At 42.2% G+C, this 23137-nt stretch overlaps 1 protein-coding gene across 1 annotated transcript in view; it reads left to right on the top strand.

Moving 5' to 3' along the window:
- Nucleotides 1-23137, top strand: part of DKK3 (dickkopf WNT signaling pathway inhibitor 3) — a 41491-nt gene that overhangs the window by 15523 nt on the left and 2831 nt on the right. Inside the window, exons 3-5 of the mRNA XM_006027088.3 lie at nt 19661-19753; nt 21608-21752; nt 22917-23073. Coding sequence (XP_006027150.1) covers nt 19661-19753; nt 21608-21752; nt 22917-23073 — 395 coding nt within the window. The remainder of the gene's footprint in view (nt 1-19660; nt 19754-21607; nt 21753-22916; nt 23074-23137) is intronic.

Here is a 23137-nt window from a genome sequence, read left to right as displayed (position 1 = left end):
TCCCTACCGAGTTGTAAACCCAGTTGTAAAACCCAACTGTAAAACTTGTGAGTGAAAAAGAAGTTAAGTTAATAATTTGAACATATAATAATAAGTGTGGTTAGAATGAATTTCATGTGGCATAATATAGTAGAGTTCCATTGCAGGAACAAATTCTAGCCCCTGTAGAGTGAATGCAACTGTCTTGATTTATACCAGATAAAGACACTTCCTATGATTTTATCTTGTAAGTAACCTTTTCACCAAATTTGTATTGAGAGAGAGAACTGCTTAGAAAAATGACCCCAAATCCTACAAAATACTAATAACAAGAGGATGGGGGTGAGAGGAAAAGGGAAGAATTGTACAGTCATATGGGTCCTGTACTGGGTCAGAGTATCTCATTAGTAGGGACCTACTTAATTCATGATTTTGTGGAAACCACAACATCGGGGATTGTCTGCAAGAACAACAACAAACCCCCCCCAATAAAAATAAAATGCTGGTTCCCCAGTGGGAGCCAGTGGTCGTCGCTGGGGGGGAGCACCAGCTGGCAGGGCAGCACAAAGGACAGCAGAGAAGATGGTGGCCACCCCCTCGTCCCTCTCCTCCTCCCCCTGGGGTCTCTCTGCCAATCAGCACAAAAGGGCAGGGCCACATGAAGACCAGCCAGCAATCAAGATGGTAACTGCCCCCTCATCCCACCTCCCCATGGGCCTCTCCACCAATCAATGCTGAGGCGCGGGGCCACCGTGAAATGCCTGTGAAACAGGCTGTGCCCACCATAGGTGGGCGATGAAAAACCCTTTGTATTGTTGCAATTTAGGTAGGTCCCTACTCATTGAGACACACCAGTGTAAACACAGCCTAAAAACAAGAGGAGGGAAATCAGCATTAAGCTAGAACTGCTTGGTTAAACCCAAGCACTACTTTTTAAAATGTATGCAGTGTTGATCAATTGTGAAAGGAATGATTTCTCAAATCAGATAGGTCTGTGCTGTTAGAGGATCTCAATAGGGATCTACTTCACAATTTCACAGAAATTGCAAAATCTGTGATTGTCTGCAAAATCAACAACAAAAAACCCCCAATAAAAATAAAATGCTGACTCCCCAGTGGGAGCCCGTGGTTCTCACTGGTGGGAGGGGAAGACGCCAGCTGGCGGGGCAGCACGAAGGGCAGCAGACAAGGTGGCAGCCACTCCCTTGTCTCTCCTTCCCCTGGGCCCCTCCACCAATCAGCACAGGGTCCAAGACCTTAAAACTTTTCTTCTTGGAGGGGAGGTGGTGAAATTTTATGAACGTTCGCTGCACTCGTGTCCCTACTTGCAAACTGAAATTCCTGGGCAAACAAACACTTGTAAAGGAGTGCTTCAATTCGGGCTGCATTCTGCAGTTTCTGTTTTGAATTAAAACATTGCACTCATGCAAAGGATACTGGAATTATAGGACTGGGTCCTTCTGAAAACTAGTTACAGATCCTATCAGAGTTTTAAGGGAGCATAGTAGATTATAAGGAATCTAAGAACTAACTTCACGTCAACTGAAAGGACAAAAAAACCCCTTTCTTATTTCAAACACTGTACCATGAGTTGCATTTACCCCACCTGAATTTCTTCATGCTAACTATACAAGTTAAGTTTGTGCCACCATAGGAGTTTTTATGGCAGCACAAAGGTAATGAAAGGTGACTTCTATTTCTACCCTTAGTGACAGATCATTTTGTGACTCCTTGCAGAGTAGTGTTGCGAGTCCATAGGAAGCATTACTTCTGGCATACTAGCTAACTAAATCAGTCTTGTGGTTGGGAAAAGCTTTACGACAGAAGAAAACACTTAAAATCTTTCTTGTGGTTTTGCTTTAAAGAGTTTGATTTCTTGGATTCAGCAAATACTGAACTGAAAACTTGGTCAGAACCTTAAGCATTACGTTTTATTTAGTGTGGTGGTAATGTATTAAACATATGATTGGCCCCTGGATGTGGAGTATAACTTCAAGATTTTAGTCTGTATTTGCATTTGTTCTAATCTCAGGATGATCTAGCTATGAAAAGCTAATGGCTTGGATCTCCAGCTGCTTTAAGTTAACTGAAATCCTCAACAGAAGATCCTAGATCCTCAGCTGCTATGTAGTTTAATTAAAGTCAATGGATCCTTGCAAATTCATACCAGCTGAAGAACTAGCCTGGTAACTCTTCTTTTATTCCACATACTGGGCTTCTGAATTTCCTCTGTATACTCTGCACTCTCTTAAGAGCTGTTCATTTAAAGCACCAAAACTATTTTAGCCTTTCCACAGTATAAATAGGAAGAGCTAGACTGGATTCATTCTTCCTCATCATCCTGTTTGTGCCCAGGCAAGGTAAGTGTAAGATTTTATTCTGATCCACAGGCCAGATGAGTGGTGTGGGGCCTGTCTGTTGGCCAGGTCCTGCCACCCTGTCAGCTTTCCTCTGCCACCAAATTTCTGGACCAGCAAGGAGCCCCAGGAACTGGATGATGCAGCCTCAAGGGCTAGAGGTTGAGCACCAGTGTTTTACAATAACAATATGGTGGTGCAAGTATGCTAACTGCAGGGCAATGGTGAATTGAGCCCTGTATGTCTACCTTTCTCCCTACCTCAGCTGCGATGTAGCAAACATAGGAAGAGAGTTCTGCAAAATGACTAATGGAACTGTATTCTCTTGAGAGATGTACTTTTTATGCAAGCTGAATAAAACCTACTTTGTTCTCCTTCCCTGTCTAATTCCAGACCAGAGCTTTCAATGTCTTCTGCTAATGAGTGTTTGTTTGAACTTTCAGGATGGTTGAGTCACTGCTTGTTATTGCTGGGGAATACCATGCCAAAGAACACATCAGCTATCAAACCATGGTTTATGTACTGCAGAAGTAAACAACAACCCCCCACCCCAAACTAGCATTTGCTGTCCTGCAGTATGGGAATGTAGATGAAAGGCAGGCAAGGGTGGGAATTTGCAGAATGTTTGCAGACTTCCCAGAACAAAAATAATTTTCAGAGCCTGTACTATGAATTGTTACTTACTGAGAATCTTCCAGCCCTAAAGCCCTTCTGCCTCCCTCTGGAGCATAGCTTCCTGGCATGCAGATGGAGGCTTTCCTCTTTATCGATGCTCTTGACAAAGTGGAACCTCAACAGCTCTTCTGTTTTCAGGCAATTTCACAACTATCAACTGGGAAAGAGATTTGTCTTATTTATTTGTCTTGGACTTCACATGGTTATAAAAAAAAATCTTTCGCTTCCTGATTGAATAATGTGCTTTACTCTTGGTGTTCTGTGTTTGGAAGGATGTTGAGTATAGGCTGACCATAGGCAAAGTAAAATTTCTCTCTTCTTCCTGGAAAACCTAGACAGACATTTAATGTTAACCACCCTGGATATTATCACTTGAACGTAGCCAGCCAAGTCAGGAGATCCATACCTGCTAGTGCTATGGACATGGCAATTCCTGCTAACACTAGCCTGGATAGGAGACTGCAAAGAAAGGAACTAGTACCAGTCCTGACAGTTCAGATCACATTGTTTTCTTATCCAAGATCTAACTATTAGAGATGACTGTTACCATGGGGGATGTTATTTCAGAAAACACTGAAACCAACAGCCCTCTTGACTGCTTGCAATAAATCAGAGCCGATATAATACAACCTGCAAGAGTAGGCATTATATTTATAGCTATAAGGATCATGAGACAATTCCAGCTCTGCTAAGTACTACTTGCCCTCTTCAAGATCCCTCTACCCCTTAAATAACATAAAGGGCCCTTTATTTTCTATCCTACATTGTGGCAACAGAGTATAGGAGCACCATAAATAAACTTATTTTCTGTATCTCAGAGGTAGCTGACTTTCCCTATAAGCCTTTTCCCCTTAAAAGCACTTTGGTATGCTTTGGCCTGAAAGGTGTCACATACCTGTTAAGGTTACTAAACTCATTTGGAACTTTTTACAACTTTAGCATGTTTAAAATAATTGTATCCCAGATAACATTCAGATAAAGTAGATTTTTTCACTGCCTCTCTGAAATCTGGATACTTAAATTATTTTAAAATAGACACAGCTGAGATATTGCACACAATCATGCCTCTGAACTAGTTGGTCTCTAAAGTGCTGCCCTGCCCTGCCTTCTTTTTGACTTCAAACTAAACTCAGCCTCTACTATCTCTTTCATATCTTGTGTGAGTTTTGTTTCTTCCCCTTTTGTCCATAAGTATGGAAACTGAAATCAGCTATGCAGAGTCTGATATCTGTACAAATTGCTCAACGGCAGTAATTTAACGTGGTTTGAAAACAGGTAAATGTGTTTATTTATTAGGTGGATATCATCAGGACTTGATTGTTAGAGGTTCTGCTTATTTTTTTTCCCTTGCTCCTTTCCTCCTCTCTCTCTCATTCTGTGGGCTAGACTCTGAGGCTTGATTCTTGAATGTAAAGCAGTCTAACTCTGTTGCTAGCAAACCTAGAAAGGAGTCACAGAACTCGCAGTTCTTCTCTTCTGTCCCACACCAACTCAGCTGTGCTAGCCCACAGAGGTTTGCAAATACCCTACTCTGAGGTGGCAGAAGTAAGTCTATGTGCCAGATGTACAGCCCCTACTTTGTTCTCACCACTCTTCTTTGCATCCAAGCCAAAGTGCATGGAGATAAGACTTCATGTCTTCATTCGACTGCATGAACATATTAGTTCAGGTAAACATGGCCTGTTGCAGTTGAATCCCTATTTGTGTTTTGTATTTCAACTGTAGTATCAGTGTCTTTGTCTGTTATCTTGGCTACAGCCAAAAAATCATGGAAAATAGAGTTGCCTAAGGATGAAGTGTATAAGATTTTGGCTCTGGAGAACAAGGGACTGTTGAGGGAGTCGAGCTTTTGAAAGCTGTTCATTCTCATTGTGCAGTACTTTACTGATTAAAATGACCAGGGAACTTATTTAGAACAAAATAAGATTTTTCACAGTGAGACACAGTATTTCCAAAACTTCACATCCCTCCCATATAAAGTACTCTGAGTCATCTTGTTTTTTTTTAAATTCTATTTAAAAAATTTTAGTTAAGTGGTAAATCATGGAAACTTGGCATGGAGTCTATATAACAAGTGAGAGAAACCAAACCCACCTTAAAATTCAGCTTATACTAAACAAAAAAGCAAAACTGATAGGAGGTGTGTGTTAGTTATGCCAGTTGCATTTTCATATAAAACCCTTAATATTGGATGTGAATGTCATTTTAGAGCTTTGTAACAAAGTGAGCCTCTTTGAATTTAGCTATAAAACTGTATAAAAATCAGAATTAGTGCATCTGCAAATGTTTGTAATAAAAGCTGCGAACTTTTAGAGAAAGCATTCTAAGCATGCAGCATCTGAATCCCAACAAAGCAATTGCCTTTGTTGTTCTATCAAGAGACTTACAATTACATTGCAATTTGCCATCACATCAATGAACTGTGAAAACACAAGGGAAATCTTAACAAGTCCATAGCTGCTTTCCTGATCCGCAACTTATTTACCCTATTTGCTTGAACCCAAGATGAGGTTTCCTTTCCCCCATTTAACTTGGTGGAGAAGAGCCCCCTCATCTTGGATTTGAGTACAAGTGTGTTGGGGGAGGGAGCAGCAGGTAGCTGTTGAGGCTGTGGCTACACTTCCAGCCCCAATCAAGAGTTTGCTTACCCTCCACAGCTCTGGCTCTGACCCCACTCTGGCTCATGGTATGGAGCATGTAGTTCAGGGGTGGGCAAAATATGACCTGTGGGCCAAATTCAGCCTGCAGCGGGACTTTGCAGACTCCACTGCCACCACTGACCTACTGGTGGCCCAGAGGCAGTATTCATGGTGGTGGTGAAAGTAGTGGAGAGGAGCTGCAGGGCAGCCTGGGCGCAGACTCTTGGCGACTGCAGCAAGAAGGACCTGGCAGTGGTGAGAGGGAGGTGGCCACTTTTACCTGTGCCCAGCTGCAATTTCTGCCCAGCTGCTGCTGCTATCACTGGTCAGCGTGGGTAGGTAGTCTAGGGCAGGCATGGGGTGAGCTGGAGTCAGGGCTGTATGCATAGGTCCTGGCTGGTCTGAAACTTGTCCACTCCAGCTGGGGCAAGTCCGGAGCAGGTGCGGGATGGGCCTAGGCCAGGGCTGGGGCCAGGCTGTGTGCTCAGATGCTGCTGAGCCCTGGTGGCAGTAGCAAGGAGAAGCTGCAGGGCTCACAGGCTCTGAGCTGTTGTTGGGGGGAGGAGGGTTTGGTGCTGAACAGCCCACGACAGGTCCCCAAAACTGCCTGTGTGGCCCATGGGCCCAAATAGTTGCCTGCCTCAGATATAGTTGCTCCATCCCAGCCATGCAGTGGTGGTTGCAGTGGCAACAGCCCTGGCCCTGGGCCTGGGAGGGTAAGGGGCAGGCAGATGCAGGGGGGGCTGGTGCCAGGGGGCTAGAGAGAAGGGGAGGCAGAGGCTAGGGCATGCAAGTGTGGGTATTGGTGGGTAAGTCAGCAGGGAAAGCAAGTGGTGGTGGTTGTGGTGGAGGGGGGATAAGCAGTAACTGACAGGGGAGCAGGCCACTTGATTGCCCCCACTGCCTGCCTCCCACACCTGCCCCCCCTGCTGCAGTGTGGGGTGAATTTAAGATGACCCTTCAATAGTTAGGTTCTACAAATCGAAAACTGTAGCAAAAGTTAGAAATTTTCCATGTCTAGAATTTGATTATTGGAAGGTTGTCTTACCATATTTACCTAAGTCCAAGATGACTTTGAATGTAGAGTATGGAAAAGAAAAGAACTCTGTCAATGGTTCTTGTAACAACACTGTCTATTAGTTTAGAAAAATCTTTCCCCTCTCTGGTTTGCCCTCCTCTTTTCATTTTGCTGGGTTAAACAAGCCAAACTGTTCTAGTCCTCTTGTAAGAGGCCCTCCATTCACCTGATCATCCTTTTAGCTTTTCTTAGCACCTGTCCTTGTTTGAATTCATCTTTCTTATACAGGTTGTATTTCCTTGAACAGCAGGATGTTCTTTCCTCAAGTTCTTGGTCTGTTTACTGTTGTCTTCTGCTGCCAGATGATGGAATAATTTATTTCCTTGCAGCCCTGGATTCATTTCACTTCTGGATTTATATCTGCTTGAGGAACTGGAGCTGGGTGGTTTCCTTTGCCCTGGAAATTGCAGTGACTGTCATTGAAACTTCTTTGTTTATCAGAAGCCTTAGCCACCTTTTTAAAATCCCTGTTCTGTCTTCCCTGTTCTTACCAGTTCTGTACAGTGGAAGGCTCATGCACAGCATCAGATGCTGGAGCAAGTGCAGTTGGAAGAGTGAGGTCTGACAGGAGTATACGAAGACCAAAGTGAGCCAAGGCAGCTCTAGGCTGTGGTTATTGAATGACCAACAAGCAATGACCCAGGACCTAGTTGGGAAACCAGTCTTTTTCCTGACCAGTATGGTTTGTGCCAGTTCGAATTTATCGCTCACTCTTTTGTTGCATGGGAATAAATTATTCATTTATGTATTATGGCTCCAGTCTACTACACTGTCATTCAAGGTCACTAAAGGATTCCCTCCTTCCCCACTTTGCCCTTCACCCATGCTACTTGATCCCCCCCCATCTCCCCAGTTCTTTCAATAAAGTTCACCATCTCTCTAAACTTACCTTCTTAATGCTTATCAAGAAAGAACAAGTTTTTCATTTAGCCCTTAGGTTCCCTCCTTCACTCCAAACACGGGAAGGTGTCATTCTTACATGCACCATCTCAAGGATAAATGGGCAGAGGGTTCAGGTGCACTTGCACCCCTCTTTGATTCCACCCAGAGTTTAAAAGCAACTGCCTGGCAGTGATAGCAACATTTGTAATCAGGCAGTGCTAAAGGAGTCAATTGAGTTCATGGCTCATGTGTAACCTGCCTGATCCCTTCTAAACTCTTCATTCCACAGGTGTTAATGATTCTCTCTTCTTTTTAATGGTCTTGATGTCCAATCAATTGAGCTATCCTTTGTTCTACAACTCTGCTGTCTGTTAGCTACTCTCCTGGTAATGAAGCTCCTATTTCGCAGCCCTGCAGATTTTTTTAAACTCTTTCCAATGAAGACATATTTATTTTTGCTTCAATCTTTAACTAAATAATACAGCCCTAGGCCCCTAGCATATTAGTAAAGTTTCCCATTTAGTTTTAACTGCAGAAAAAAATGCGTTGTCTTATATGTGATGGTGCACATCACCATTTGCTCCCCCTAATTTCAAAATCCTAGATCCAGCCATGTGTTCTCTCTGTCTGTCTGTCTGTCCTCTTCTCCCCCTTCCCATGTAGCTGTGTTTTCTATTAGGCTCTGAATTTGAGTAACATTGATTCTGTGCACAAAGAATAAGATTAGGTAGCATACTAGACAACCTAATCTTTGACTGGTGACATGCCCAAATCCAAAAACTTCATTATTTCAAAATTATTAGACAGGATGAAGCCTTTGACTAATCAGTTCCTTACTGAAAAGAAAATTCTTCAGATGGATACTTCTGCAAATGTGATCAGCAGTGAAACTATTAAGTGACCTTCACCAAAGAAAAGTATTTTTTTTCTTGTCTGATCAGAGAATGATCCGATTAGGCCTACTCAGCATATTATACTTGGTGTTGTCAGATTACTTTGGAATTCATTGAGAGTCTTGTGTTGTTTGTGGTTTTCTTAAAGTCTCGGCTACTTGTATAAGAATCTCAACTTTCATTTCACACATGCACAAATCAAGTTTCTGCCCCTTAGTGCCTGTGGAAAAAATCTTGTAGGACCTGACTGTATTCTGAAAACTTAAACTGGAGGGTAATAAAAATAAATCTCACGCCTATATATTTTAGCCAATTTTGGCATTTTAGAGTCCAACTTGTGATTTTTTTTTTTTTAACACTTCAAGCTGCTATTATTGTGAACTAAAACTAGGAGTTCGTATGTATGTTCATGTTAAACACAATTTTGACAAAAAAATACCCAGATGTGTAACTTTTCATACACAGGAGGCTCATCTATATGTTCTATTAATGCAGTGTGATAAACTCTGGAGCAGTTTGTGCTGGAGTACACTGCTCCCAGGCGCAGTATCTACACATGCACCTAGGACAGCAGCACATTTTGTTGGGGCGAAATAGTCTCAGGTTGGCAGCAGGTTTGGGTGGCGGTGCTGGGGCTGGCTGGGGCACAACAGTGCCAAAACTGCAGAGCCAGGTGGCTGACCCCCCGCAAGCCTGCTACCAGCCAGGGGCTGTTTCACCCTGGCTCAAAGTGCGGCTGTCTCAGTTAGTGTCCAAACGTGCATTATGGCAGAGTCATTTACTGCAGTATCCTGATAATTTACTGCACTGGCCCTGAAGATACTATCTTATGGTGGAGTTCATTTACTGTGCCCTAGTACTGGTGCACATGTAGATGGTGATGCTTTATTGTGGAACTAATTAGTCTACTCTGCAGCAAAGCTCACATGTGGAGAGAGGTAGCTGGCCACATTAGTCAGAAGTCAGAAAAAAGGGTAGAGGTGTACCTGATAGCCTAACTGAATCAGAAATGCATAAGCTTCTGTGCTAAAGAAGTAACTTCATCAGATGCTATGAAAGGGTATGAAGCTGTGATTCAGTTAATCTACAAAGTGCCTCTACTCTGCTGTCTCTCTCATACATATTTCCAATGTTGACTTGCATGTATCTAGGCATTTGTAATTTATCAAGGGTATACACAAAAGAGCATGTCCATTTGGCATTGTTCTGTCAAACCTTTACTCTAAACCCTTCTGAGTTTACTGTTCTGCTTCACACTTTTTTGGTGCTGTTCTGTTGTTCTCACCTAGCAGACTGACAGAAGGTTTCTACATCATGTGAAGTGCTGGAAATCATTTTTTTCCACCCAGTGAAAAAACAAGTCCTGTTTTAAAAAGGAAAAAACATTTTAAAAGGTGGAGTGAAGGAGGAAAACCTCAATGGTACCCACTTTCCAAGGGTATTGAAAAGTCATAGGCAAAATTGCTCCAATTAATCACATATATTTTCTTATTTATTGAATATGGCAGATCTAGAACTCACATGGCCCTATTGTAAAATAGCCATAGATTTGTTCCTACAGTCCTGGATTCTGTCTAACACCATAGTTTACTGCACATTTATCAAATCTCAGCTCTCAGAAACATAGTTATGATGTTAGCAGTAGTCCATTTCCTACCCCTTTATTTTATAGCAGTGGAGTGAGTATGCTTGGCAATGCAATAGTGAGAGGTTTTGCCCTGCTGGAAAGTATTACTACGGTTTTGAGTTATTTCGAGTTGAATTAATTCATATCTCCTCATTAAAGATGAATATTATGTGCTAGAACGCACACATGTCTAGACAACCAAGATATCAGGAACTGGGGAAACTATTACAACGTGAGCTATGGTTTTAATTTTCATTAAAACAACATTCCTTTGCATGCAATTCTGTCATCTTTCTAATTATAGTACTATAAGGTACATGTGGCATATAAAACCATTTTAATGCTTTTTTCCTCACTACTCAGCAGCTTTTACTGTCTGCAGCAGTAATGGAAAAGCATTGAAGCCAACCTAACCGACATAGTTTACAGCAATAAAAAAAGGGGGTGGGGGGGAGAAAACATAAACACTGGTGGGAACATAAAAATGTTAACACTTTAAAATGGTAATTGGGTAGAAAATGCACATAAAAAGAAACAGGCACTTTTCCTAGAACAGTTTAGCCATTGTTAACATTATTATCAGCCAGCCTCAGTTTTCTTCAGATCAGATTGTGTAATGAAAAACATTTGCATAGTGGGACTGTTAGAGAATATACTGCCTTTTTAGAGAATCTGGAATATAGTAGCAGACCACACCTGATACTTCAAGACTGCTGCAAGGAACCAGTTTTTAATTGCGCTTTTAAATTTTCACTGCCATTTAAAAAAAAAAATTGCTTAGCTAGAATATTTCCTGGCAAAACTCTCATGGACTTCAGAGGGGACAGGTTTCAAGTCCTATACTGATTCTCTGGCTGTTAAGTCTTAAATTTATGGAGAAACAGAAATAAATGCTTCAGAGCAGGTGCATGAAGCCATGAATAATGTGTTTTTATTTTAACATATTCCTGGTTTAGTCTTAGATTAACAATATGAGTGCTTGTTGTTTAGCATTAAAGAATATATGGTCCTAGCATGTGGGTTGAGATTAGCATGTATGCTATACCATTGTTTTTCCAGAGAAGCAAAGGAAATGGGACTCTAACTCTTGTATCTTAGCCCAGTAGCAAAAGCATTGGTTGACTTCAGGGTGGCAAGAAAAAGTCTTAAACCCACCCACCATACCTGCAAGTGTTGAAGTCTTTCTTTTCCGGGATGCTTTCTGCTTCCACATTTTTTCCTAAAGTTTGAACTTTAAGTTTGATATCCAGTCCATATGCATGCAAGGCTGCCAGCTTCTCCCTGCATCTTCTGAGCCAAGGAGATACTTTACAAACAAAAAGCCTGTCACAACCTAATAAATATTGGTTAAAGATTTAAGTAGCAATGCATTAATTCTGTGACAGGAGACACGCTTGGGGCCAAGTCTCAAGTTGACTTGCCTGCCTGTCTATGGGGCAGTCCACCCAGTCTCTCCTGCCATGACTTTATTGTAACAGTGAACTGGTGGTAAATGAAGGAGGCTGCCCATTACATGCCCCAATGCCAGGGGGGCGCAATCCATGGCTCCATACCACCCCTACACCATGGCCCATGCCTCACAGATGGCATCCAGTATGTCACTATGCTCCTGGCCTAAAGCCAGGTCAACTTAGTCCTTCGTCAGGTCTCCTTCACTCACATACTCATACTGTCCCCCTCTCACTGGGGCCTCTTGCACTTCACCCTCTCTCACAGGGTCTGTCGCTCGCTACAGGATACTGTGCCCCCTTCGCTCTGCCCTGCTCCCTTGAGCAGCCCCGTAGGCCGTCGGGCTTATCTGAGTATTGCCTTGGCTGGCGACATGCAGTCTCTCGGGCCTCTCCTGTGACCCTCACCTGGGTAGCGACCAGCCGATGCACTGAATGGAGGGCTAGCTTCACCCTAGCCCTTCACCGGGCTTCTCTCACACAACTTGATCTTATGGGGGTTGGCCCATGTGCTGCCCTTCTGGCTGTCCCACAGCCCTACTCCGCGCACCCCCTTGGGCTGTCCTTCACCCCCAGCCCGACTCAACCCTTATCAGGGCCTTCATTACTGCCGTCTCTCTAGGGCTTCATGACTGCCCCCTCTTTGGGGCTACACAATTATCCCCTCTCTGAGGTCTTTCACCCCTGCGGGTTCAGGTGGCCACAGCCGTGCCTGAGCCCACTCCTTTCCTGGGGTCTTACACCCTCTGGGCTCAGGTGGCTGTAACCATGCCTGGCCCCCTGACCCACAGTGTTGTGGGCATTGGGGTTATTAAGGCGCCCCAACCTGCCTTTCACCAGGGAGGTGAGCGGTCCTGGTGTTTGAGTGGGGCTGCCATGCCACCAGCAGTCTCGCTAGGCCTTCCTTCCCCGGCAGGGTGCAGTGTTGGGTCATGCCCAGGACCGCTGAGGCATCCTCCATCCCTGTAGCCTCACCCTTACCTCCAAGGTGTTCCACGCCACAAGGGAGGTGGCTGGTGCTGCTCCCTCAGCCAACTGCTGGCTCTGCCTTCATTTGAAAATGGCTGCCTGCTCCAGCCCTTGAAGTGGCAAGCACCACGCTACCACAAACTCTACTAAAATGCATCTTTTTAGGAATTTGTCCTGGAAGCTGGAATATGTATGAAACGTTGTGGTTTGTTGAAGTTGATACTTTAATCCTGAAGGGAAGCTGCTAATAGCTGGAGTCATTAAAAAAATTAAAGTAATCTTGTAAGGACAAATGTAGACTTTTTGGCTAAGTACAGACATTCAAAAAGTCTGAGGTGGAATTGATCTCAGTTATGTGCTTTTCTGTAAGCGGTGTAGTTTATTTAGCTCAGTAGCGAGCAGAGCACACATTTGCCCTGTGCGGGGGCGGGAGGGGGAGGGGGAGAGGGAGGGGAGCCACAAATCTTAGACTGGGTTCTGCCATTTTTAAACCCGTCTGTGTACCAGCGTTCTGTTCTGTGATGGGTATAGACCAGTTTCTGATCATTTACACCGGTAAAAGACTTATGGCTGTACCTGGCTCTTAAGATTTAAGATGATTAAGAATTAAGAGAATGTGCTGATCAGAAAGAAGTATAATGTATCATCAGTGCAAGAGTATGATACAGACATTGTCATTGTGCACCAGCAAAAACAAAACAATCTGGAAAATATAGGTTCAAATATCTAAGACAGTGGTTTCCATTTGGGATGCCATGGCACCCTGTAGTGCTGCAAGAGCCTTTGGAGGTGCTGCGGTGCGGGCATTGCTGCCACCATCACTGCCTCAACCCACATGCCTGCATGTTGCTCCCAGAAGCAGGAGGAGCATGCAGGGTGAGATTAGAAAGGGCTGTGGCAGGACTGGGGACTCCTCCCTGATAACCCTAATACAGGTAGAAGCACATGCTCCTTCTGCAGCCCTTCCTGGTTCAGCTAGTTCTGCATGAGGCATGCATGGTGCTGTAACCTGACTGTGGCAGTGGCAGCAGTATCCCAGCTGGGAGCCACTGAGGTAAGCTAAAGAGTTTCCCTGTCACTGTTTGGGGTGCTGCCAAATGCAAAAAAGTTACAGAGGGGTACCCAGAATTTAAAGATGTTGAGAATAACTGCTCCTTTGTAATTCCAATTGAGAATTTCTCCTAAATAGACTACTTAAATTTGATGCCTACTGTTGTATTCCACCCCAAAGAGCTATGCAAAAGAATTATCGGAAACTTCTAGCGAAAAGCATGAGAGCATGTGTAGTATAAAAATCACAGTGGTTTTTTAAAAATTAAAATAAAGAAGTTTAGGGAGTAGGAACAGAATAAAAATAAATAATTGATTTGGGACAAAGCACTGTCCTCAAAACCTGTTGCATCTGCTCTGAAACGTTTGCTCCTGAGAATCTTAACAAAGAGACTTTTTGGTAGCAGAGGCCTGCTGAATATTTAAAGCATTGATGTTTCCTATATGCAGCATACATAGGCACTCTGTAGTCTCCTTTGGCAGCTGTAAATTGCATCACTACTAAGTGGATTACCTTGTTCCTGCATTCATTTTAAACAGTAGTACTGTATATAATAAAACACTTCAAAGAGCCCTTCCATTTTAAATATGTAGCTGGCCTCAGCTACAAAAAAGCTTTTCCCATGTGTTGTGATACATGCAAGAAGCAATTTCCCACCCCCCACTCACGCTATGAAGATAAAATTTCTCCTGAAACATTAACTTAGTTTTCAAGTTTCCAGAAAGTGGAGATTTTTCAGGGTCTAGCCATCTGGTGAATACAACTGGTGGTGTTATTGGGCAAGTGTTTTTAGCCCAAGTTTTGTGTTTCTGAGATTATTTTCCTTGCTTTAAAGCCTATCTTTGTAATGTAGGATTCTTCATTAGGGTGTATATGATAAGATATAGGTCTAATGTGTGTGTACCTGCACGAATATGGCACCAGTAACAGTTTAAAATTGTTAATGTTGGTGGGTAATATTAATTAACTGATTGCAATATGAAAACTTTGCCCTTACAATACTTGCTCCAAGTGACAGCCAGTAGTTTTCCAGCCCTTGTGACGTTCTCCCTCTTCCCCTCTGTTTGAATGGCCATCTGCTGAAGGTTTAACTGGCCACACGCTCGGTTGTGGCAGCTTCATGTTGTGGCACTCACTGAAGAAGCTGGATGCCTCTCCACACAAGGCCTGTCCACATGAGAGAGCAGCTGAAAAAAGTATTTAGGAGAGAGGGGTTAGGGGAAGGGGCTAGGGGAGATGGGAGAGGAGAACAAGTTTGAGGGAGGTACAGATGCAGGCCAGGGGCAGCAGAAGAAACAAACAGTAACATTGCAAGGAAAGTGCCAAGTTCAGAAACAACGAAAAAAGGTCATCCATGAAAAAGGTGGGCAAGGGTAGCAGGAAAATACAGACTTTTTGCTTTAAGCAGAAGGAAAGCTATAAGTTACCTACAGAATCCCAGTGAAAATCACAACTTCACAATATTTGAACATCAATAATTGATCTTAGACTTTGTCTTATGCAACAAAAGGTAATTTTTCATCTGCACTGGGTTCTCTCCAAACTTAAAAATCAAATATATTGCTAGTAGATGCATGTTGGAAATGTGATGCGTTATAACATATTTTTGGTTATATTCTATTATCAATTATTTTTGGAAAAAAACTTATAGGCAGAGTTAAAATGGTTTAATATACAGCACTGATATATCTGGCAAATATGTATGTTCTTGGGTATAGCCAAGGAATTCAAACTGAATCCTTCCCAAATTGAATTCTTACAGCAGGCCTTATTAGTAACATGCAGGATTAGATTGCTGCATTGGAAAAGTAGAACATCTCCAAAGGTTGAAATCTGGTACAATGAGGTGGTGCAGCTGACATCTAGGGAGAGAGTGATGTTTAGCAGACTTAACTGTTTCAGCAAGTTTGGTGCAAGTTGGAAGGAATTCTCTTGATATTTTTTGTAACTACATTGTTGTTTATTGCATACTTCTCTTTTCTTTTTCTATCTTCTATCCTCTTTATCTCCTTTTTCTTGTTGTTATTTATTTGTGATATAGTTGAGTTTCTACATACAGAGTTTTCTGATTTTTTTATATTGTATTTAAAAACATCAATAAAATTAAAAGAATAAATCACCTGTCCAGTGGGAATCTGGATAAGTGGCTTAATGCAGGAACAAATAAAAAAAAAAAAAAAAGGTCTCAATGTGGCTCTTACTGCAGGATAAGATGATAGAGATGGCAAGATACAAAGAGAATTGGAGCTATAAAAATGTGTGACTTCAAAACTGTAGATAGTGATGTTCCATAAATCTCAAAACAACATTTCTCCTGTGAGTGGATGGTGGTAGGACTGACTATGTGAGGTCTGGCTAATATGCCTTAGCTCATAAAGAATGTAGAAGAAACAAAATAGCTTGTTTGGTGGTTTAGCCACAAACACACTTGCAGAAGCATCTGAAGAGAAAGAACTGACCAGAATGTGACTAGCTGCTGTTGTATAAAATCCTGGCAGGTGAAAGGGAGGTAACTGGGGAAGCCACAAAATCTCAACCATTCTATTTAACTTCAACTTCAACCCTATCAGTCACATGAAAGCACAGTATAAAAACAAGCAGTCATACACACTTGGATGAAAAATGCTGGAACAAAAGAATGAAGCTGTAAAGGCATCATGGCTAAGTCTGGAAGCCCTGACTCAGTTATGGAAGTTACTTCAAAGAAGTCTTACATTTAGATAATCCAAGGATTGTATACTTTATGGATTAAATTCCAGCGTGATAGAAAATCGCTGATTTTAAAGAGCTGGGTGTGGAGTCTACAATATGATTCATGAAACTTTTAAAAGCCATTTGAAGTAGCAAAAATGCCTAGCTGAATGGGCAACAATGCTTGCCACACAGTGGGCATATCTACACGTGCACTTTAATGTGTAGTAACCTATTTTACAGCACATTAAAGCGTCACATCAAAAACCATGCTGATATGCTGATGCTCAGTAAAAATGTGTGCACTTTCACTACTGTGCATTAGGGCAGCCTAATGCTTATTTATTTAGTACCTCACATTAGAGGTACTAAATTTAATGCACAATAGCAAAAACTCACTAATGAACGTGTAGAGACGCCCAGTATTGCTGAGTGCTCAAATGCAGCAAAGATTGGGACTATCATGCTTAATTAGCAATCACCCTTCTAAATGATCATGGATGATCTTCACTAAAGCATCTTGCAGAATTGTTATTGGTAGATCCTCAGATGATATCACAATGGAATGGAATCTCTGCTGTGAAGAGCGTGAGGGTAGCTGTAGAAAAAGACATCTCGGAACCCTAAACCATAATCCAAAATTAAAATTCAGAAGTTAAAGTAAAAATTATAAAGCAGTATCTGACTGCCTACTTCTCTCAGAATCCAAATTAAACTCTACTCAGAAACAATTTATCTTAGTAGCAGTCAAGTATTTTTATATACCTGTTTACTTGCAATGTTGATAATTCTCTCTTGCATATGACTTGAAAAAGTTGACTCCTCCGACCCTGTAAGAGTAGATCCATCAATATTACTGCAAGCTTTCAGACTTTGCTCCCCTGGTGGACCATATAGGGGCCAGTCAGTTAGTGTATGCTGGGCTGTCTGATCTCCTTTGCCACAGGGATGGCATGATGGTGAGTTTGTAAGCCTCATTTTATGTTTGATTTTATTGAAGTCTCCGTAGCCCGATAGCAGTCAATTCGGGTTTACCTATGCAGCAGCCTTATGTTGGAGTTTAACCAGGAGGGTGTGTGGATGGTAGTTGTGTAGTGGGGTATGGTTGCTATTCCGTTGCTCTTCCCACCTTCTCTGGGGCCATGATGACAGTATAGTGTCTCCTGTTTCCTGTATGATGTTTCTGGAGCATACTGGTAGGGGTTTTCTGCTGCTTAGATGTTTCTGCGTTGGGTATTTTTCATTCATGTCATAGTGGATGGCCTTCCTGTTGTACCTTGATTGCTAGGTCAAGCAGTACTGTAGACCTCTTGATGTTGTGAGGGGGATTCCTGCCAAGATAAACATGTTTTCCCATTCCATGTATACCATGCAGCCACTTATTGTTCGTAGTGCAGAATTCAGGGCACTGTCCAGTTTGTGGGTGTGAGCGCTCTTTGCCACACAGAGAGGCAGTATTCTGCTGGTATGTAAACCATGGCTAGTGTAGTTGTTTGCAAGGTAGAGAAGTCAGCTCCCTGTTTTGTACTGGCTAGTTTCTTAATGGCTACTGACCTTGAGTTTACCTCAAACCTCAAGGGTTGATAATTAATAAATTAATAGCAGAGGTCTCTTTAGTCTCAAGATCTAGAAAAAACCAAAAGCAAAACAACCGCCCCCCACCCTACGCATACATGCACATACCGCCAGCCATCATCTCTCATTGTTACAATGCTTCTAGCATTTATGGTTTGAAACCCTGATTCAGAGTGCTTTGGTACATGCTTATCTTGCTTAAGTACAATGAATAGTCGCATTGAAGTTAGTGGGATTGCTTACATGTTTAAAAAGTTAACTGTCATGAACCACTTGGGGTCAGTTACTATTAAAAATTGCATATGTAGATGGTACTTTTTGATGCATTGGACTTTTCAGAATCTGTGCATTTCTGCATGATGCATGAGCTCTTTAATTTTTTTTTATTTTAGGAATTAAATTAGAGTCTTCTTCAAATAGTTACTAGTGACCTAGTGCTATTTATTAAAACCATCTAGTAAAGTAAAAAACTCCCATCTGTGGAGAATTGTGTAATTTACAGTATATTTGTCTAAAGCATGTAAAATGGTATATGATTACTTTGCATTCTCCAGGCTAGAATATCAGATGGTGTAAATTGGTTTATTTATAGAGAGACAGTATGGGGATCACACCAGTTGAGAATCTGGGTATGACTCTCTGGTCCTAGGTATACCCAGAACAAAGCAAAACACTCTCACTATATTCAGACTCAGTTAAGATTAAAAGATTAAAATTCATAACACCCTCCCCCCAAAAACAAAACAAAATATAGGTATGCAAGGATTTGAGGTTATAATGATATTTGGGGTAGAGAAACCATGAGGCTTGTTCTTTCACAGCAACCCCATGACTCAAAGAAAGGAAGCCCAACCCAAGCGGGTCAACAGGAAAGATATATTCAGTTCTTTCCTACAGTACAAGCTGTAGTTTATGCTATTGTTAAAAGGTTGCAGTTAACCTTAGCATATCCAGTCTTGTGAAGTAGTATTATACATTGTAGCATAGGTATGTATTCTTCCACCTTTGAACTACTAATACAGTGCTAGAGGCTTTGGCTGAAGTCTCAGTAATGTAAAAGAGTATTGAAGGAGGGAGAATTTGTGGCCTGGTGTAAGAGGCAGGGGAAAAATTTAGTAGAAGCCTTCTCCATTCCTTTAATAACCATCTGCACATGCTTACATAAATCAGATATTATCCAGCAGCAATAACCAGCCACAAGAAATTATTGGAGAGCAACATAAAGCTAGCTAACCTGGAGTCAAAGTGAGTGTTGCAGTCTGAGGCAAAAGGGCTGCTACAAAATGGTTTTTCACCAACATTTCTCTTCAGAACCTGCTGTATTGTAGGCTCCCTTCCTCCATTCTCCTTTCCATTTAGAAACACTGCCAAAGGTAACAGGCAACAGATGAGCCCTTAAATCTGTTTGCCAGTATTAAGCCAGTTTTGCTGTTTGGGATGCTCAGAAGCAGAAAAAGAAGTAAATGAATTTTACTTGCTTCAGTAATACATTCTTACAACAAGAACATTGTTCTAATATTCTTACAACAAGGTAACCATCCTTGAAGGAGAAGAACTAATTTAGTAGAGCTTGCAACAATAAATACATGCCAGTGTACCACAGTGCTACTCTGTTAGGAACTGCAGCCAGCTGAAGTGGATGGTGCCAGTTAGCTCATGCAACTCCTAGTGCCTAAGTAGAAGAAATGGAAGATTTTAGAGGTTTCCTTAAATTCTTCATATACAACACCAGGAATTGCTGATTTCTATTAATTGGTCATGGCAAGTCAAACATCTTAATTTTTTTTTTCCTCCAGGAGTGCATCATTGATGAAGACTGTGAGACAGGAAAATATTGCCAATTCTCCAGTTTTGAGTATAAGTGTCAGCCTTGTAAAGCCCAACATACAGTAAGTACGGAATATTGTTTGGTCTCTAAGAGCGGTCAGTTGTGCTGTGACGGTTTCTAAGGTCAATAAACCAAAGCTATTATGGTCCAGCTATCTATGTGGAGCATCTATCTGTAGAATTATTGGGCATTTGTACACATGCTTTCACTGTAGCGCTGGGTGCTGTGGCACATGCATTTGTATAAATGGCAAAATGCGCGTCAGCGCGGAGAAAATGGTGGCGGTGTGCTTTTGAACTAAAATGCATCGGAGGTGTTTTAGTTCCAAACCATGTTTTGCCACTTATACAACTGCACGTGAGACAGTTTTATATTGAGTCTGCTCTGACACACTGGATCTCCAGTGCGTTGCAGTGCAAAAAAGTATGTGCATAAATGCCCATTGTTTTCCTTTCTCTTCCTGTTCTTCCATTTAAGTAGAAAAGATTCTGTTCTCTGGTGTGTTGGAGCCCAATCTGACTTCTGTTTACCGCTGTGAGAGTCCAGTTAGGTACCTTGCAGAACCGTTATTGTTATGTGCAAAGTGCAAGTTACAACAAGCTTCCTGCTGCCTTGATGCAGTATGTATTTTCTGTGTGCATATATCAGAATTGTTCACATAATTTCCTTCTGCATAGGTGGCAAGTGTTCAAATCTGGCAACTTTGAATTTAGTAGTGATCTTTGTCTTTTCACTAAAGGATCAATTTCCTTACACAGTAGTTGCAGTAGATTATTTTGTAGTGGTGACAAGTAGGGCATGCTTCCCTACAGTGAGGTTCCTAGTAAAGAGCAGTTTTCACAGATGACTCTTTAGCTAAATATCCAAAAGTATCTTTTCTTTCCTATTTCATTGCTAGGCTGGTGTGAAACTAAATGCATGATCAAAACATTTGCCAATTATAAAGTCTACAAGTTTTATCTGTTAATTAGTATAATTGGCATACACCCCAAAAACTGCTTTGAAACCATGGTCTTGCAAAGATTTGCATATAGATTTAATACATTTTTTTCTGACTCCAGTAAGAATGCTCACAGCTTAAAGATAAGCACATTGGCTAGGGACAGACATTCAAAAAGCCTGAGCCTGAATTGATTCAATCTTTAGAGGTTAATTTAACCTGGCTACTCTGAACGGGTTTGTTAACTGTATAGACATCTCCTCTGGACTAAGGAAATGCAGGCACATGCCTGCAGTGGCTCAGGCTAGAAGCTGGGGAACACTTCATGGTTTCATAGTAGCTAGGGTCAGGAGGGACCTGAATAGATCATCTAGCCTGACCCCCTGCCACAGGCAGGAATGAATTCTGGGTTCACAAGACCCCAGACAGGTGAGCATCCAACCTCCTCTTGAATTTGCCCAGGGTAGGGGCGAGGACCACTTCCCTGGGAAGTTGGTTCCAGATTTTGGCCACCCTAACTGTAAAATATTGCCTTCTGATCTCTCACCTAAACCTATTCTCCATCAGCTTATGACCATTGTTCCTTGTCACCCCAGGTGATGCTGGGGAGAAAAGGGCTCTGCCTATTTGCTGTTGATCTCCCCTGATGAGCTTGTATGCAGCCACCAGGTCCCCCCTCAGCCTCCTTGAGGGGGACACTTCCCTTCCACAGTGCTGAGTTGAGGGGTGGGTGTGGCCAGGCCCCAGCAGGATTTAAGTACCAGTGAAAAGATCTGCTTGATTTGAGTGCTGCCAGTGCAGCCTCTCCTAGGCCCTGATTTTTCAAACAGTTGTGTGAAGGGTAAGCACATGCATGCAGCTGTTCACAGAATCAGGGCCTAATGCTCTGTTAATTCTTAGTTACTTGTTTGCTCCTGGGATGAGTTCTGTTATGGCGCTAAATATATATATATATTTTTCCCTTTTTATCCAAAGCATTGCTCAAGAGATGTTGAATGCTGTGGGGACCAACTTTGTGTCTGGGGCGAATGTATGAAAGCTGTTTCAAAAGGAGAGAATGGCACAATTTGTGAAAATCAGCAGGATTGCAATCCTGGAATGTGCTGTGCTTTTCAGAAAGGTAAAACAGTTTTATTTTTCTTACAACGCAAGAGCATCTATGCCCTCTTCTTCTGCTAAACCGAGGTGGCTAATCAAGGGGGAATTATATGTTGGTCTGTAGTTCTGTGCAAGGCATTAGGATAAGGCTTTATAAGGTTAGGAATGGGAAGCAACCTCATGGGCACTCTGTGGTGCAAAAGTATACTTCAGATACTAAAAGTCAGAATGGCATGAGCAAACAAGGCATAGAACAAGGTAACTTCAGTCATTTTGAAGACCACACAACAGAGCTATGCCAAAAATCACTGTTGCCTCTCATGAGTCCCAAGGGATACCATTGGAACCAGTGATTTGCCCAAGTCCAAGCCTCCTACGTGAGCTGCTGTTGGGCAGTATTAAGAAACTGTCCTGGATTACACAAACCAGAACAGCCTGCAAGGTAATCAGGCCTATACAAGTGAAAAGAGAATGAGTGCTTGCACCCTCTCTGGGGCTTAGTTCTTTTTGTCTTGTTTGCCCATCATAGAGTTGGGTTTTATTCGCATGACTTCTCACTTCCAGAGTATGCATAACGGAGCCTGAAACAGGGGGGGGGCGCTCATCTTAGAGCTTTTTGTAGGCAGAGCTGTACAGCACAGACTTTCCACATTGCAGAGCCTGGAAATAATTCTTCTCACCAAGGTGAAATTCATCCCTGCACAGAGGTCCAATACTAAAGTCTCAATAGCATCCATTAAGGTTTTTGGACTCTTATGTTTTGCTGAAGGTCAATACATGGTCATTTTTGGATTCCCAATTATTTTATTTTGGGAGCTTCAAAAGGTCACAGCTCATTGGTGCTTCAGTTTTACTTAACTTCTGAATAAAAACAAATTACCTATCTATACCTTGAAATTTTCAGGTAAAAGCATTTTTAGAAATGCAGTTACCAATGCCTTGGCACACTGGAACTGGCCTTTTGGTGAAAAGGACATGAATGGTTGCTACTTAAAGGCTGTAATATGATTTACTTCAAGTTTTGCTCCCATTTACTGGAAAGGAAGGTGATGGGGATATTTCTCTTTCACAAGGGTTAGAGAGAGCCACGTGTATGCCCCAGCTCTCTCATGTCAGCCTTCTGAACAGAGCTCAGGAGTTATAATTGGGATCAAAATCTTCATAGGCTTCTTACTTTTGCATGCAGACCTTCTGTTTCCTGTGTGCACTCCGTTACCTGCAGCAGGAGAACCTTGTTATGATCCTTCAAACAGACTTCTCAACCTGATCACCTGGGAACTGGAACCAGACGGAGTGCTCGAGCGATGCCCATGTGCAAGTGGCTTGATTTGCCAACCTCAGAGGTAGGACTTTCCATCTATTATGCATTCAGGTTGTTTTGACTGCCCAGAGCAAGGGGTCTGGACC

Source organism: Alligator sinensis, unplaced genomic scaffold, assembly GCF_000455745.1.
Source record: "Alligator sinensis unplaced genomic scaffold, ASM45574v1 scaffold352_1, whole genome shotgun sequence".
Lineage (NCBI taxonomy): Eukaryota > Metazoa > Chordata > Crocodylia > Alligatoridae > Alligator > Alligator sinensis.
Note: the sequence above shows the minus strand (reverse complement) of the source record. Positions and strands in the feature narration are given on the sequence as shown.